Genomic DNA, 16,527 nt, shown 5'->3' on the forward strand with positions numbered 1-16,527 from the left:
TAAAAATAAAAATAAAAATAAAAATAAAAATGTACACGTGTTTGAAATAAATATGGTGGATTCACGCTAATTTGACATTCAGCATTCATGACTTGCAAATTTGTGATTTTTGATTAAAGAAAAATCACCAAAAAATCCTACATTTACATGTTTTTCACTGTTCCTTTAACGCACCATAGCTGTGATTTGAGCAAAGGGGATCTACTGTAAAACCATGAACCTTGCATATTTGGAGGAAAATGTCCACCCGTACCAAATAGCGACTTGAGGGCCACAAATGGCCCCTGGAGCGTATGTTGGAGACCACCTTAAGATCAACCCCTGTTGTTTGGTGCTGGGGACCACCAATAGTCCAGATCCAAGTGTATCCAAAGGGATACAGCCTTAGGAGGTCCTGCTCCATGCTCCACCCCTGGTGTTGCTGCTCTCCACCCTCTTTGTCCCCGGAACTTCTGCTCTCTCCTGGGTGTCTACCAGCGCCGTAAGCTCGCATCTGGATCCCAGTAGGACAGGCTCGCAGTCTAGTACCCCGACCCGCAGAAACCACGGCCTCCTCGCTGGTGGACAGAAAGCGAGAAAACACACGAATCAGCTTTTTGAGGTCTTCTCCTTGCTTGTGGTTCTTCCTGCCGCCGCAACCAAGAGAGCCCACTCCTGGGATTCCTGTCTGCGGTGCACAAAAGTTTTTCAAACTCTTGCAAAAGTTTTGTTTGTTCGCGTCTTCGTGATTGAATTGAGTGTGGAACTCGGCGTTGTCTTTACCAGCCGGGCTGTTAGAGGAATTAAGTCAGAGGTGGTGTTTTTTTTTTAAGTTTGAATGTTTGTGTGAATGAAGCGCCTGTTGAGCCGAAGGAAGCAACAAGTCTCCATGAGGAACCTCGGCGTGGCTCACACTTAGCTACTCACCTGGACGCTTTTTCGACGTCTTGTCCGCTTCTTGTGTGCGTGTTTTTCCGTCTAAAGCTGATCCAAAATGAAGACGCTGGTGTTGCTGAGTGTGCTGAGCCCCCTGGTCGTGTTGTGTTTGTCCGCCACGGCGGAGCAAAAGTTGAGAAACTGCAACGAAGTCCGGGCTGCCTACAGCTCCAAGGGCTTCAACGTCAACGATGTTCCCAACAAAGGAGTCACCGGTGAGTCGCTATTGTCGTTTTATGCTCTTTAATGTCACAGCAACAACAAAGTGGTTCTCAATATGGGGGTCGCGTGCGACGCAGAGGAAGGCGAGTGTTCCAATGGTTAGCTTAGCACGTGGTATCCAAAGTGCGGACCGCGTGCCACATTTGGACGGCAAATGCATGTTGTAAAAAACATTTAGTATTGATATAACATATATACTATATGATAGCTTAGCATATATCAACCTACATTGAATAGGTTTTAGCTTCATTTAATGTGCCAAATGTATCAAGATAGACCCTGAATGCATCACAAAAGGAAATAGTTTGGGTACCCCCGACTTAGCACCAAGTTTGATGAGCTAACAAGGTTGATGGGTGAACTGGATTATTTACAAACATGTGCTGCAGGGGTGTCCAAACTTTTTCCACTGAGGGCTGCATACTGAACAACCAATCATATGGGGGCTACTTTGATATTTGACATTTTGTAAACAAACAAATGCTAATAAGTGATATATTTGTGCATTTGGAGAAAAGCAGTGTTATGGGTGACAGTGTATTATTAGTAATAACTTTTTGTCCCTTTCCCCCCTTTTTGTTGTTTTTAAAAATGTTATATATTTTAACTAACCAAATTTTTTTGGAAAAAATTAAAACAAAAAAACGTACTTTTCTTGACTCCCCCACCTTATTTGTATTAGGGCTGAACTTTGGACCCCCCTGTTTCAAGTTATCAAAAATAAACATTAAAGTCTTGCCTTTCTGGAATTCACATCATTGTTATTTTTGTAGTCAAACATCCAAAACACTGTCATCCACCTTTAAAGTAAAAACCTGCCGCTTTGATTTTTTTTTTTTTTGTCGCGTTCTCCATCTTAATGAGTGTCTGGCAACACTTCAGTGCTTGAGGCAGTAAATATAACATTCATTTAGGAAATACTTGAAGGCAATTCATAACAATGGAGAGGTATAATCAACACACAAAGTCTGCACCCTGCTGAAAGAAGCCAGCCTGTGTTTATTTCTAAGCTTCCTTACTGAAAGTCCCATTGTGATGAAGCTAGCAGAGATTTAGTTAACTGGTGTCGGTTCATGCTTTTTTTTGGAGTTTGGATAACACGTGAATTAATCAAAATCTAAGCACTAAATGTAAAAAATGAATGCGAAGGCCCTGAACATAGCTAGTGTCTTACCATCTGCACTGCAATATTACAGCAATATTACATAATCCAGGTTGCAAATGAATGCACCACCAGACAAACAACACATCCTTGGTATAGGTATGCGAGTTAAACTCAAGTCATGGAAACAAACTGAGGGGACTTTTACAGTGGGGGGAGCAGAGTGTCGGGGTTTCCACTGTGCCCTGCATACTTCAATCCCCTCCCTTCTCCCATTTCCTTTTTATGGCGGTTAAATGAATATGCACACTTACCCAGACCAGCATTGATTTCAGTCCAGTTTGATTTCCACTTTTTGCAGTTTAGCAATTCCATTTTAAGACGGTGGTCAAACTAGCATGCCGCTGTCATTTCGATGGTTACTCGTCTTAAAGTGATTTAGCAGTCATTTGGATTCAGTCTTTTTTACCTTTTCTAAACTTTTCACAAAGAAAGTCAAACACGTATTTGCACAAACTGTTAGCAAAGGTGACCGGCTCGCTTGTGTCCTCACAATAGTCTTTTTACTTGGAGTATATTTGTGAATAGTAAGACATTTACATTTTTGTAGTCCATTACCATGATTGGAGTTGGGTGTAACTGTCAAATAAGTAGAGCACTTACCTCTTCCTGCATTTCATACAAGTCTATAGGCCCTTTGTTTTCTCTCTATGTATGTCTTTGTGATGCTAAATGTCATTGAGAGTACCCCAACATGTCCACATTGGTCACATTTAATTGTGTTGCATCCCAGGGATTTGAAAGAAGGATCTGAATAAAGGCAGTATTATTGTGCAGGTTGGTATGCCTTTTCCTTACAATTAATTCCTGGTCTGTGTCGGGGCCTTTGAGGCAGAGCTCGTCTCAATGAGCTCCCTTTTGTCATCGACAGAGTGAGATAATTCATCCGTAGAAAACGACATGGTCTCAAAGTCCACTGTCGTTAAAAGCCAGTCCTATGTAGGCTAGTGTGTAGTTAGTCGGAGCTCACACACTCAAGAGAAGCATTGTATCTTTACAGTAACCACCCGGGTTCAAGGACGCTGACATGATGTAAAATTAGCAGAATTTGACCAAAAGGTCAAAATATTTCTTCCACGATAACTTCACTTCCTTTTTATTTGGAGAGACAACGTCTTTGCCAGGTGCTGGCTAAGTACTTCTGGAAATATTTACTGTCACTCGTACTGATAGTAAATCAGACGGTGGAATATGACTCTTCTAGGAGACACAGGATTCAAAAACCTGCCTTTTTACAAGCACAGACGTCTTGTGTTATTGTTGGCACGCCACAGCAGCAGGGATGTTTGTTACTGTTAATGTTACTTTGGGGGCTGCGTCCAGGTACAATAAAGATGTTGTAATGCAGTAAAACTGAAATGAAAACCCTGATGGCTTCAGCGTAGACCAAATGAAGTGATGGACAGTGACAGCAGCATCAGATTGTGAATTCCTGAGTGATCACATGGGATCCGTCTCATTCCTCTCAAGAACGTCTTTCCAGCGTTCTGGTCTGCTGATTCACGCCTGTGGTTGCACACCTCAGTTCAATGGAAATTGGGACACTTGTAGTGCTAATGTAGACGCATTCATCCTGTCGGGGGGGTGAATAACTGCTTTTATTGCCTTTTTCTTGCTTTGGGTTCAGCATCACACTGCAGTTAATGAGAAGGAAGTACTTGTCCTGCAATATGTGAAACTTTGACATTATTAGGGATGCGTAATACTTTTTTTTCAAGCGGTGCAGATGCTGATAACTTCTCAAAACTGATACGATATTTAAAATTAACCAATAATTGAATTTGATAAATTGTACACATTTCATGGCATCACTTTGCTAGTCGACGGTTAGCGATGGTGGGGGGGGGGTTCCACGACTGCGTCATAGATTACCGGGTGAGGAAACCGTAGAAAACCCACGCATGCAAACTCCACACAGAGATGGCCGAGGGTGGAATTGAACCCTGGTCTCCTTGCTGTGAGGTCTGCATGCAAACCACTCAAACCCCGTGCAGCCCAAATCTGTTATCAGAGCTATTTTTGTAATGTTATTGGATTTATCTGTATGATGTCATAATTCCTCATTTATGACGCAATCCCATAGTCATTATCCGTGGCATTCCAATGTTTTGCTGTGGCAGGTTTGGACCCCACACTCACCTTTTTTCCCTCTTTCAAACCAAATTGGTGATAGAAAAGATATAAGGCCGCTGCTGGGCTTGATGTCATGCCCTAGGTATGGGACACAGATAAGCGGGGCATTCCCTTCTCATAAAAAGTCCATTGCAATGGGCCTGAACATCAAAAATATACATTGGTCTCTTGATCAAACATTAGATTCTTCCATTTGGTGGGCTTTTTCTCCCCCGGTGGTAACCCGTCCTCCTATTATTGGGGAAATAACAGTTTATGTTTATACACTGATGTTCAGCAGATAAGACCACAGAAGGAAACTTGTGCACGCAAGGCCCGTCAGAGCTTTTATTGCTTGAAGGTCAGGATTTGCAGTCCTCCTAAAAAGAACTGTTGCCCAGTACTTTAACTTCAGTGATAATTAACTATTAAACAACCAGCACAACGTCTTACCTGCCTCTCAAGGTCAAGCCCATAAAATTCAAAAGGCCGTCTTTGTTTTATTTGACCGCCCTGCAAGTTTTATCATAAGAAGTGGCTTCGGTGCCGTACTTGGTTATAAATTTAACGTCCCCAGTCATTTAACACCCAGAATTCTAATAAATGCAGTGTTGTGCTGTCTTGCCAAATAGGAAGCAATTAAGAAATAAATATACCATGAGGTTCCGTTTCAGTGCTGAGTTCTATGCAATGCCTAGTCTTCCACCCAGCCATTTTCTGTGCCGCTTATCCTGATTAGGGTCACGGGACACCCTGGACTGATCGCCAGCCAATCACAGGGCATATGTAGACAAACAATCATTCATATTTACTGTAATTAGGCTTTTAATACAAATACATTTCCTTCTTCACGTAGTGTAGCACGCTGAATGACCACCATCTAGGATATCTCACATCTCTTGACAAATGAAAGAAGGAAATCTGACCCTAAATAGCCTTTTGTGTCAATAGCAGGATCAAACAGCGGCAGGTGCGTTGTCTTAAAGGGACTGTATGCGACTCGTTCCAAATTGGTGGAAACCAAAGAATATGAGAACACCTTCAGTTCATTCATTTTCTACCGCTTATCCTCACAAGGCTTGCAGGGGGTGCTGGAGCCTATCCCAGCTGTCTTGGGGCGAGAGGCGGCGTACACCCTGGACTGGTGGCCAGCCAATCACAAGGCACATATAGACAAACAACCATTCACACTCACATTCATGTGTGTGGGTAAATTTGTGTGTGGCATGATGTAATGTTTTTTAAACCTGATTTATTAACAGAATATTAATTTATTCATGTTAGTTACATTTTGTGTCGCGGCAGGTTTGTGTTATAACACAAACAGGCTCTTTAAATGTTATTTATTTTCCTGCTGTTTCCTGGGCTCTGTGCAAGCGAGTGCTGATTTTAAAGGTAATGAAGACATCTAATATAGCACTATATTTACGAACAGATTCGTTATAATGCTTGACCAAGTCAGCCCTCGTTGATGTTTCCGGCTTTTCAGACCATTTTCCAAAATATGCACGAGTCGGTGAATGTGTTTTTTGATGTGGACATTTTATTTTAAACACCGGAGTGCGGTAAATGCGTGTTCTTCAAAATATCCGTGTTCCTGTCGACATTGTTTCACGCTGTTCACAGTGAGCCACTATTTAAATGGAAATGATTGTAATTGAAGCAATTTTAGCCTTGTGTGTGTGTGTGTGTGTTAAGACGGGTAAGCTAATAGTCATAACATGTCATACCAGGACCTTAGCAAAACCACGTTGAAATAATAAACATAGTTGGGTTCCTTCACTGTAAAAACAACTTCAACAAATTGTTGCAGTGGTGGATTCTAAATATAGATTTTGTCAGAGAACACTATTTTCCTAAAAAAAAAAAAAAAGACTGAATATTAATATTCTTGATTAATTTGAAGAGGAGCTGCACGGTGGAGGAGTGGTTAGCGAGGCCACTCCAAATTGTCCATAGGTATGAATGTGAGTGTGAATGGTTGTTTGTCTATATGTGCCCTGTGATTGGCTGGCCACCAGTCCAGGGTGTACCCTGCCTTTCCCTCCATAGACAGCTGGGATAGGCTCCAGCACGCCTACGACCCTCTTGAGGATAAGCGGTAGAAAATGAATTAATAATTTGAAGAGAATTTGTGTGAGATTAAATAAACACCGACCATTCTAGTCAAATTTCTATATTCACAAACCATCCTGAGACATGTGCATCTTGTCAGCCTATTTGAAACTATTTGTTTCAAATAAAACGTGTAAATCAGACTCTGTAGATCATAAAGGTAGCACTATATAATAAATGAGTTGCTGGACGTATCCCCTCCGGACTGTTATTTCATTGCAAAGCGGTGATAATGCGATGGTTCCTGTTGCTCCCTTCCCCGTGTATGTGACATCTCCTCAGTAACGCGGCGAGCCCGCTGGATAATTGAGTTTAGATATCAGGAGGCAGAGGTCTTGTGAACCCAGGGCAGGGGAAAACCTGGTTTCGGCTTCCAGCATCCAGAGGAAGGAGGGAGGCCTGCAACACGTGCCTGCCAGCTCGGCTGTGTCTCTCCACTCTTATCAGCTTCCTGTGAACACAGCAGGGCCGCACCGGCATCAGCGGTTCTCCGGATGTTAGCAAGCACTTATCATCGATCCAGAACAATACGGCAAATCAGTGCACAGAAAAAGTTCCATGGAATGATTTTATCTCTAACTGTCTGGATTTGTTTGTTATTTCAGACCTGAGGCCGAGGAAGCCTTCATTCTTAATCAGTAGAGCTATGGAATGTTAAGTCTGCCTCCTTGCCTTGTTTAATATGCTCGGAGTGTAGCATCAGTTCAGGAGCACAGTATCCACCAAGGGCCTGCAATTCTATCTCCCCTACAAATGGCCAAGTGAGCGACAGATCAGTGGGGGGTGGATGCTGTGTGTGGGAACAATTGAACACCCCCTTCTAGGCCTGCCCGCCTACCCCCCCACCTCACCACATTCCACACCGGACCACCAAGACCCACACACTGTGAACCCCAGAGCTGGAAGCACACGGCAACAAAGAGCACTAGAAGACTGACTGAGGCATGAAGAGAAGGAGAGTGGGGGCTTTGACTGACAGGGAAAAGCTTGGACCCGAGCAAGTTGATCTGAGTGTCCCAAACACATGGGGCGCGCAGGCGGAGCACATGTTTATGTGTGAGACACACCATGACTGGATGTATATATATTGGGACTCATCCTTCTTGGGTCATGCAGGCATGTTCCCACATTGTTGGAACTCAGTGCAAGCTTTGTTTTCCTTTTCATTCTATATACAACTACAGCTGCACATACAGATGCCCCAGACACAACCCCGATAAGTGAACTTTCCGTGAAGTAGGATAAAAAAATAATCAGTGGAATATTTTTGTCATTAAAACACAGGAAACCCATCTATGACCACTGTTAGAGCCCTATAGACATTAAATAACACCCCTATAGTCACTTTTACACTTGTATTAACTAATATAGTAGACATGATAGGCGATAATATGACATATTATAACTCTAAGGTTAGCATTGGGAGTAAGTACCTTGTTGTAGTATCTCAAAGATACTGTGGGTCGAACATCCAGCCTCACTATGACGTTTGTCACTTCATTGATACACACCAATATGACATTCATCTGGTATACACGTGCATTCCATCGGTGAAATAATGGACACTGCTGCACTGCTATCTTTGTTGACAATATCCCTGCAGGGACGGCCGCCGCTTTACGCGTAGCAAACTCCCAAGCTAACTAGTGAGCCTCCGATTGAGTTTAACTAAACTAAACTTTAAGACAGGGTTTGAAACTGAGAAAATGGACAAAGTAAGAAGCAATAAACCTACCACTTCCACAGGGAATGGGAGGGGAAGTTTTTTCACTCTGCTTTCATGGCTGACTACATATGTACATATAGTGCAAGTTAAGGTAATGTAATGGAAGGTAATGTGTCATCAATGTAACAATACTAACGCCTACCTCATGGGTGATTAAAACAACAAGTTTGTATGGTTTCACAGCGATTATTCAGTGTTTATCAATAATATAAGATTGGAACATTGAAGGTTTGTGCTGTCTGTTATTAAAAATCAGTATCTGCTGTATTGGAATTGGAGGTTCAGGCTTGCATCAATTGATGTTTTCACCATTTTTTAATCTATGCTAATACGTATGTTTCTATACATTTTTTTAAAGAGTGAAGCTCAATGGCAGATCTACAACTTAACAACCTCTCCATTATTCTTCAAGTTCTTTTGTGCATCTGCTTCTCGGTGTTGATCCCCATTCTGCTTATGTAGCCCAGCCAACATGGCCCGGATCCCAAACTGCAAGGGTGGAGTTGGAGCCTCCTCGGTGACTCAAACTCCTCACTGAAGTCATGTCATTGCTGTAAACCGTGATAAGGGAAAAATCCTATGATTTCAAGTTCAATTGATTTCCACTTGGGCGACCGCGGCATTGATTATGTGTGTCAGTTATACTGACAGGGATTTGTGTGTTTTGATTGAGGCTTGTTTAAATTGAGAGAAAGGAGAAGCGGAGCCAAGCTTTTGCCTGGGTGTTTGGGTTGAAACCCAGTGCTGGGTGCTGGCCAGACGAGCTGTAATCCCTGCTAATTACTCCCAAGTCCTGCATCAAATCTCCCTCTGATGAGGCCCTCGCTCATGCTTAGCTCACTTTTCCAAACTGCAATTTGAATACATTTCCTGCTATTTATGTCATTCCTTTGTGATGCTGACTGCTGGATATATTAGAATCAAAATCATCTTGTTTTCCTTTGTATTCCAATTGACAGTTTTCCTTCTTTGTGTTTTGTATAATGAAACAAAAGAAGCATTAGGCTGGTTCTTGGCTGCCTTACCTGTACGAGTCTGATTCATGAACCGACGCCATGTTTAGAGCAAGACTGAAATGTAAAACATGATGAAGACAATGGCAGGCGTCCTGCTGGCCAGAGGGAAAAAGAAACTCACACATGAAAGAATATTTGGTTTAACCGCGGCTCTGAAGCTGCAAATCATTTGGTCAGTGTGTTTTCAGGGTGATGTGTTTTGGCAGAAAATGTGTTTAGCGGGAATGCAAGTTGGCCCGCCGGGGCTTCAATTATTGTTTCTGATAGGAATATCAAGCAGCAATGATTCACGTACGGATAGGCAACATTGTGAACGCGCTGCGCCATTGATGACTAAGGCACCCTAAACCTTTGTGCTCTTTGGTTTTGACTTTCTTGTCTCTTTGACTTTCTCTGACGAGTGGTTCTCTTCCCACCGCCTCCACTGGTGTCCAGTGTCGTTAGGACCAACAGGTATATCAGAATCTTTGTTGCCTCTTTGTAGCTTTGAGCCTTCAGAAACCTAATCTCGTACCTGACCTCATTCTGCCTGAAGCGCTTTGCCGAGCCCTTTCCTGCTTTAACATCTGGTGGACTTCAGCTGCTTTGGGATGTTGTTTAGAAATATTCTCCAAGAGTTCCCTGGAATTTCTTATTGTGTTATTGTGTATTTTCTTGTGTAATTGTAAAACTTTTTGAAAGCTTCAAATATATTTGAAGAAAGTTACTTTTGGGCAGTTTAAAGCCAAATTCTTCTGTTGATCTTTTTTGTTATTTTTTTGTACAGCCCATCTGGATAGAGTGCTGTCAGTTTCATTTAGTATACAGGTGGTCCTCTATGTATGCACTGTTATTAATTATTAATACCGTATAATAAATGGTAATGGTTTAATTTCATTTGAACATGCATCAGATTCCAATTGAATGCATCCCATAATCAGTTCCCAGTTCCACATGTCCAAAAGGAGTAGGAAGAAGCAAAGCTTATTAAATCCTACCCCTCCATCTGGTACTTTTACAATCACTAACTGTTACATTTGTTCACTTCCTGCTTTCCTAATATAGTTTAAGGTTTTTTTTTATTAAACATTTTTTTTTATTATTATTTTTTTAGTTTGATTCCACATACTGAAATGCTATGGCTTTTTAACGTAGTCCTAGCATATAAAGAAAACATAGCATATAAAATAAAAATATCTTGGGTGGTTAAAAACTTTGGTAACAGTCGAGGTAGTTGAGTTGCTACACTGAAGGACATGACTTTTTTTTTTTTAGGTCACTACTGAAGTTTAATCTCCATTACGACTCCCAAGGCAGTTGCCTGTAGCCAGCTCGTAAAAGCGAAAGTGAAAGTAAATTTAGACATGTAAGATGCTTAGTGAACAAATCAACTTTGGTTGCATGCCAGGTCCAAGGTGTTGAAACTCAGCAACGATCATGAAGGTTAAATACGGTATCTTTGAACATGAGAAAGGATCTGCTCCTATGAAATGGACAGTGATAAAAACATAAGCGGCGTCGTTGTCTCATTATTGAGACTTCCTCCTCCCAATAAGCCTGTCTGTCACTGCTTTCAACACCGCCCCATTGTGAAAGACAAACACATTTCATTGTTGCCATTTAGCTATTGGTATCTTGCTATTCTAATGAATCTTTTGGTTATGTTTTTTATGACTTTGTGTGTTCCGTGACTGGAGTTCATTTAGATACCCCTCGTGTATTCCTTTTAAGCCCCAAAAATATGCAGTTTTTTGTCATTCAACGTAAGTCGGTAATAATTTATAAATGGATTGTGATATAGTTTTGTCAAATGTTAAGCTGTCACACTGTTTGGCGGCCCTTGAACGTAGCATCGCGAAAAGTGGGGCTCTACATTATTGAAAAGAACCTATTTGCTAGCTCAGTGGTGACACACGTAGCCTTAAGTAAATATGTTTTTTGGGGGGGGGTCTTTTAAAGTCAGTTTTGTTTTTTGTTTCATGTGCCAAGGGTCTGCTGACAGCATAAATAGACGTGTAACAGGACAAGTCAGTGAGGTCTTACGTGTCCTCTTTTCTCTCAAGCTCTAACTTGTTTGCTTCAATTGTGGACTAAACTTCTACCTCTGCAAATCTTTAACAAAGCACAGCCTCACTCACTCTTTCACCCCAATACTTTGTCTCCCGCGCTTACAAGCATGGACTGGGTGATGGGGCAAGATGGAATTTGTTGCAGAAGCGCCAGATCAAACGCTCCAAACTCTGCGGCTCTTCAAAAGGCGCATACCCTGAAAGAAACATGTGGAAAAGGGTGCAAGATAAGGCCAGTTGTTACCATGAATCATCGCCATCCACCTCCTCCCGCGATAGCGCTCCTTCATAGTAATGATGATAGAAAAGTTTCATGATTTACTAAGTTTAGTGTTTTCTTCTTTTTGTGTGCAAAGTACCTGTGATACCTAACATGGGCATGGGCTTGTCCAAACCAGCGGTTGAAAAACCTCATGTGGACCGCAGTGTGGAAAAAAAGTTTCAATCTTAGATGTGGCGTCAGTGTTACAATGTGGCAACTATGTGTCGTTTGTGTTATTTGCTTCCCCGGGTCAGACACATTGTTGTGCAATATTGAATCTTCTGTGCTCCGACCTTGGGGTGATTTTTTTCTCAACTTTGGAGGATGACTCCTACGATATTTAAAAAAATAAAATAAAATCATGACCTCGTACATTACATCACTTTAGGAGTACTCTTCAGGCTGCACGGTGGATTGAGTGGTTAGCACGCAGGTCTCGCAGTCAGGAGACCCGAGTTCAATCCCACCCTTGGCCATACCTGTGTGGAGTTTGCATGTTCTCCCCGTGCATGCGTGGGTTTTCTCCGGGTACTCCGGTTTCCACATTCCAAAAACATGCTAGGTTAATTAGCCACTCCAAATTGTCCAAAGGTATGAATGTGAGTGTGAATGGTTGTTTGTCTATATGTGCCTTGTGATTGGCTGACGACCAGTCCAGGTTGTACTCCGCATCTCGCCTGAAGACAGCTGGGATAGGCTCCAGCACCCCCAAACCCTCGTGAGGATAAGCGGTAGAAAATGAATGAATGATGGAGGATTGATACCAATAAATCGTTGTCATGTTCCACTCAATTACTAATAAGAAAAGTGTCAATCATTTTGTGCTAAACATACATGTAATTTAGGGGCTGTTTGCATATCGAGGTCAGAGTCAAACCTTGATGAGTTTATTTACGATGCTCAGTGGGAAGACATTTTGAGAACAGTCCGGAAAGCAGTGGTGGGCCTTTTTCCTAACCGTGTAAATGCAGTCGGGGAAATGTGGGAGCAAGTCTAAATCCCGACAAAGCAGTGACCTGGGAAGTGGTGTGGGCAGGGAGCTTTTGTGCCTGCAGACAAAGCTGTAGATTCGGGCTTAGGATGGAAGAGTCAAACTGAGTGAGAGGCTGCTTCACATTTGTGGAATCTCCCCAGGGGCTTCTGAGTAAAAGTACATGGATGACAGCATTTTTGAACACTACTCACACGTGGAGAATTTTAATTGGCCAGAGGCCCCAACTGCTGTAGTAATCAAAAATGGACTCTGAGTAGCAAGCTATGTTATGCATCTTTCTGTGTCCTTTGTCTGTTGGATCAAGATGGTTTAAAAAAAAAAACAATCCAACATGTTCTAACACCTGATTCTTAAGTTTGTGCAGTGTGGTGCTTTCAAAGTTGTGCGTACGAGTTCATTCTCAATTTATTTAAGGAGATGTTTTAACCAGTCATTATCCTAAACCACATCTTTGCCTGTAAATCCAAACATGTTCACTCCAAACATGACCCTGCTTAACTGGTACAAATGGATGGTTTGCTCATATGGCATGCAGCTTTAAAGGGCTTTTTCATTGGCACATAAGGATGCGGATTCAAACTATACTGGCACTATATTGGCAGTTACTATGGTACACATAATGTCATTGTATGGTCATATCACCTCGTACTTCGGTACGAGGTACATTGTTAAAAAAAAAAAAAAAACGTATTAACTGTATTATGGAAAGCAGGAAGTGAACAAATGTAACAGTTACTGATTGTAAAAGTACCAGTGGTCTTTGTGGTTCCTGATCTGGACTGAACAAATGTTCCCAAACAGAATGCCAAGTGACGTACAGTACCTTAGTTTGTGTGGTCTCCATGTACTGTATCTCAGCGGTGACAGTGGTCTTTTGCTCAAGATGTCCTCAAGGCACTCCAGTGACTTTAGTTTGAAGCCGTCTACTTTGGAGCGTAAGTTGATACCAGCTTGGAACAGAGCTTAGTCACAGCCATGGATCAGCCTGCTGCTGATCGTCTGACCACTTAGAACATCATCAGTTACAGACACAACATGAATCTTGAAATAGCGAGGGGTTGGAAATACAAATCCATCCGTTGCAAGGATAATACATTAGGCATATTTGTATGGAAGCATGCCTTGATGCCGAAAGGCCTGCTGGCTTTAGTAGATCATTTTCATTTTATGTTTGATATGAATGCTGTTTTGCATTAATGTCGGACACGTTTGGATGATGGTGAGTCATGGATCAATTCAACACATTTCCTGACTCATCTTCGAGTTGCTGCCTTTGCCTTTTAGTTTCATCCATGACATGCTGGCTAGGCTAGCAATGAATGGAGTCATGGGACAGGATCACTGCACTGAAATTAGTTCCCCACACAGGTCAGCAAGTCTGCAGCATTTTTAGGAAGCTGAGACTGCCGTATGAACACAGGAAGCTGATAGAACGTCAATTTAATTTTAATTTTTCCTTTTTTTTTCTTTTAGCCACTCAAAGGTGGACTTGTAGGTGTGTTTTGGATCATTGTCCTGCAGCCCGTCATGCTTGAGGTCATGAACAGATGGTCGGACATTCTCGGGATTTTTTGGTAGATAGCAGAATTCATGGTTCCATTCATCACTGCAAGTCTTCCAGGTTGTGAAGCAGAAAAACAGCCCTGAACCATCACACTACCACCACCACATTTTACTGGTGGTTTGATGTTTTTTTTCTGGAATGCAGCATTATTGTAAAGGAGTTCAACTTTTGTCTTTTGAGGTCACATAGTATTTTCCCAAAGGTCTTTGGGATCATCAAGATGTTTTCTGGCAAAATTGGGACGAGCCTAAATGTTCTTTTTATTCAGCAGTGGTTATCGTGTTGAAACTCCGCCATGCAGGCTGTTTTTCTTAAGGTGGAGTCATGACCATTGACCCTAACTGAGGCAGGTGAGGCCTGCAGTCACTTTTCCACACAGGGCCATTATTTTATTTCCTCTCAGAAATAAAATAATGATGCTATATGGATCAAAACCTTTATTTTCACATACCCCCTTATTACCAGAATTGTATAGACTTACAGAACAGTTACAATTCTATAGTTCAAAACATGCAGCTTTTTTGCAAACAGCCGATTAATTGCTCGGACCCTACGTGTCATGAATATCTGCCACAATAGATGTAAATATGAAGCAGTTGTTGAAACGGTTAACAGAAAGCAAAGGAAGGGACAAGCATTGGCATTGGCATTGCTACCCGCTGTTTAGTCAAAATACTCTGGCAGATTGAGGTGTCTGTCCCCTTCCAGCACATTCTTGCTCTTTTGGACTCTCCTTATGAGGGCTGAAACCCATTATTGGTTTGGATGTACGGCTATAAACTTGTCATTACACTATTTTTGTAAGAGGCTGACGTGTCGAGACAAAATAGGTGAAAGTATTGCCCTGCCCTGATTATATCCATATGAACAGCTCTGTCTCCAATAATGGTGTTCCATTACAGTTCAGTGCTGTTCAACGTTGTCTCCCTTTTGCTGTGATTCATCCTCTGCTCTTCATGCACCCATGAACCGCGTGAAGGGTGTTCTATCTGTCGCACAGATGCAATATGCGGATTGGAGTTTCATTCACATTGGCCTTGAAAATCCAATTTTAATTATTTGTTAACCAAACTGCACGATTATTGAGTTTGCTAGTATGCACCGATCGGACGGTACAGTGCATGTATTTGTAGCAACCCGCAGTGTATGCACAGAATTGAGATCCTGCTGTACCCATTGCACTGTTACATCAACAACCCGCAGTGAGTTAGATAAGCAGCACCAGTGCCGGCGTATCATATGAAATATTTGTTGAACATTGACAACAGGGTATCCGTCATAAAAGTATGATAAAAATTGCATCTAAACATCTAAAAGGCTCAACTCTCAGCAAGTACAGTAAGTTTGTGTGTGAAGTCAAAGGTAAATTTGGTTTTAAGACAGCTTTGACATTGAAGACAGGTAGGAAAATCTGGCTAGGGAGTCCGAACAAGACGCACATTACCCTCCTTCAGCTCTGACTGGCACGGTGCCCTCGAGCAAGAGACTGCGGTTGGACCACGTGCTTGCTTGATGTGAATACGTGGGCGTTTGTTACCTTCCCCCCCACCCTCCTACGGCTACTCCCCAAGGTTGTAAAGTACAGACGAAAGCCCTCCGTCATCTCACCTAGTGAAAGGATTCTTTGCAATATGCTGTGGAAATAATATTTTGTGCTTCTCCGAATACTACAGTGAAACTTCATGTCATTAAATAATGGTTTTGGCTCCTGCCTCAGACATTTCCGACAATTTTCACAAGTTTTGTTTTTATATCTCTAGCATTTAGTCTGAGGGGAGATTCCCATCCTGCACCCTGCGCAATCATGGGGTCTTCCAAGTGTTTGTTATTTTCTTCTTAGTTATATGTTGGGATCTAATTCCCATATGACACATCTAAACACATGAAATGATGGCTTTTCTGAGATAATCGTTAAAAAAGCGGCTATAAGTAAAGCCTTTGGAGATGGTGGCTTTAAATTGAAGTTGTTTTTTTGTGGGCAGAATAATGACTCCAGCCATAAATCACTGAATGAATGCCAATTGTAAAGCATTTAAACGACTAAAGTCTAAAAAAAATCCACACCCGCACATGTAGACCACACTAGAAGTAAAAAGGATACGCAGACAGAAGTGGATGATTTAACTGGAAGAGGAAAGAATGTAAGAAAATAATTGAGCTGAACCAGTTGACTTTTTAATCTCCTTAATGTGAAGATTGGGCGTGCGGCTGTTCGCTCTGGCACGCTTATGAATTGGAGTTTCACACTTTCTCAAAGCACCTCTGCCGACTCTTCAGAAGCCAACAGGTTTGGCTCATGTGATTGTGTATGACAGGATGTGGAACAGAACAGAAAGTAAGTCTACAATATCCGGGGATAATTACACCATAAGGAGAGATTTGGAGCGAGAG

The 16,527-nt window shown here is 42.0% G+C and overlaps 1 protein-coding gene across 1 annotated transcript in view; it reads left to right on the forward strand.

The window, feature by feature from the left end:
- Positions 1 to 440: 440 nt before the first annotated feature.
- The window catches only part of gpc4 (glypican 4), a 29,298-nt gene continuing 13,211 nt past the window's right edge, over positions 441 to 16,527 (forward strand). The window contains exon 1 of the mRNA XM_058063478.1: positions 441 to 1,130. Coding sequence (XP_057919461.1) covers positions 974 to 1,130 — 157 coding nt within the window. The 5' untranslated portion in view covers positions 441 to 973. The remainder of the gene's footprint in view (positions 1,131 to 16,527) is intronic.

This window comes from Doryrhamphus excisus, chromosome 23 (genome assembly GCF_030265055.1).
Source record: "Doryrhamphus excisus isolate RoL2022-K1 chromosome 23, RoL_Dexc_1.0, whole genome shotgun sequence".
Lineage (NCBI taxonomy): Eukaryota > Metazoa > Chordata > Actinopteri > Syngnathiformes > Syngnathidae > Doryrhamphus > Doryrhamphus excisus.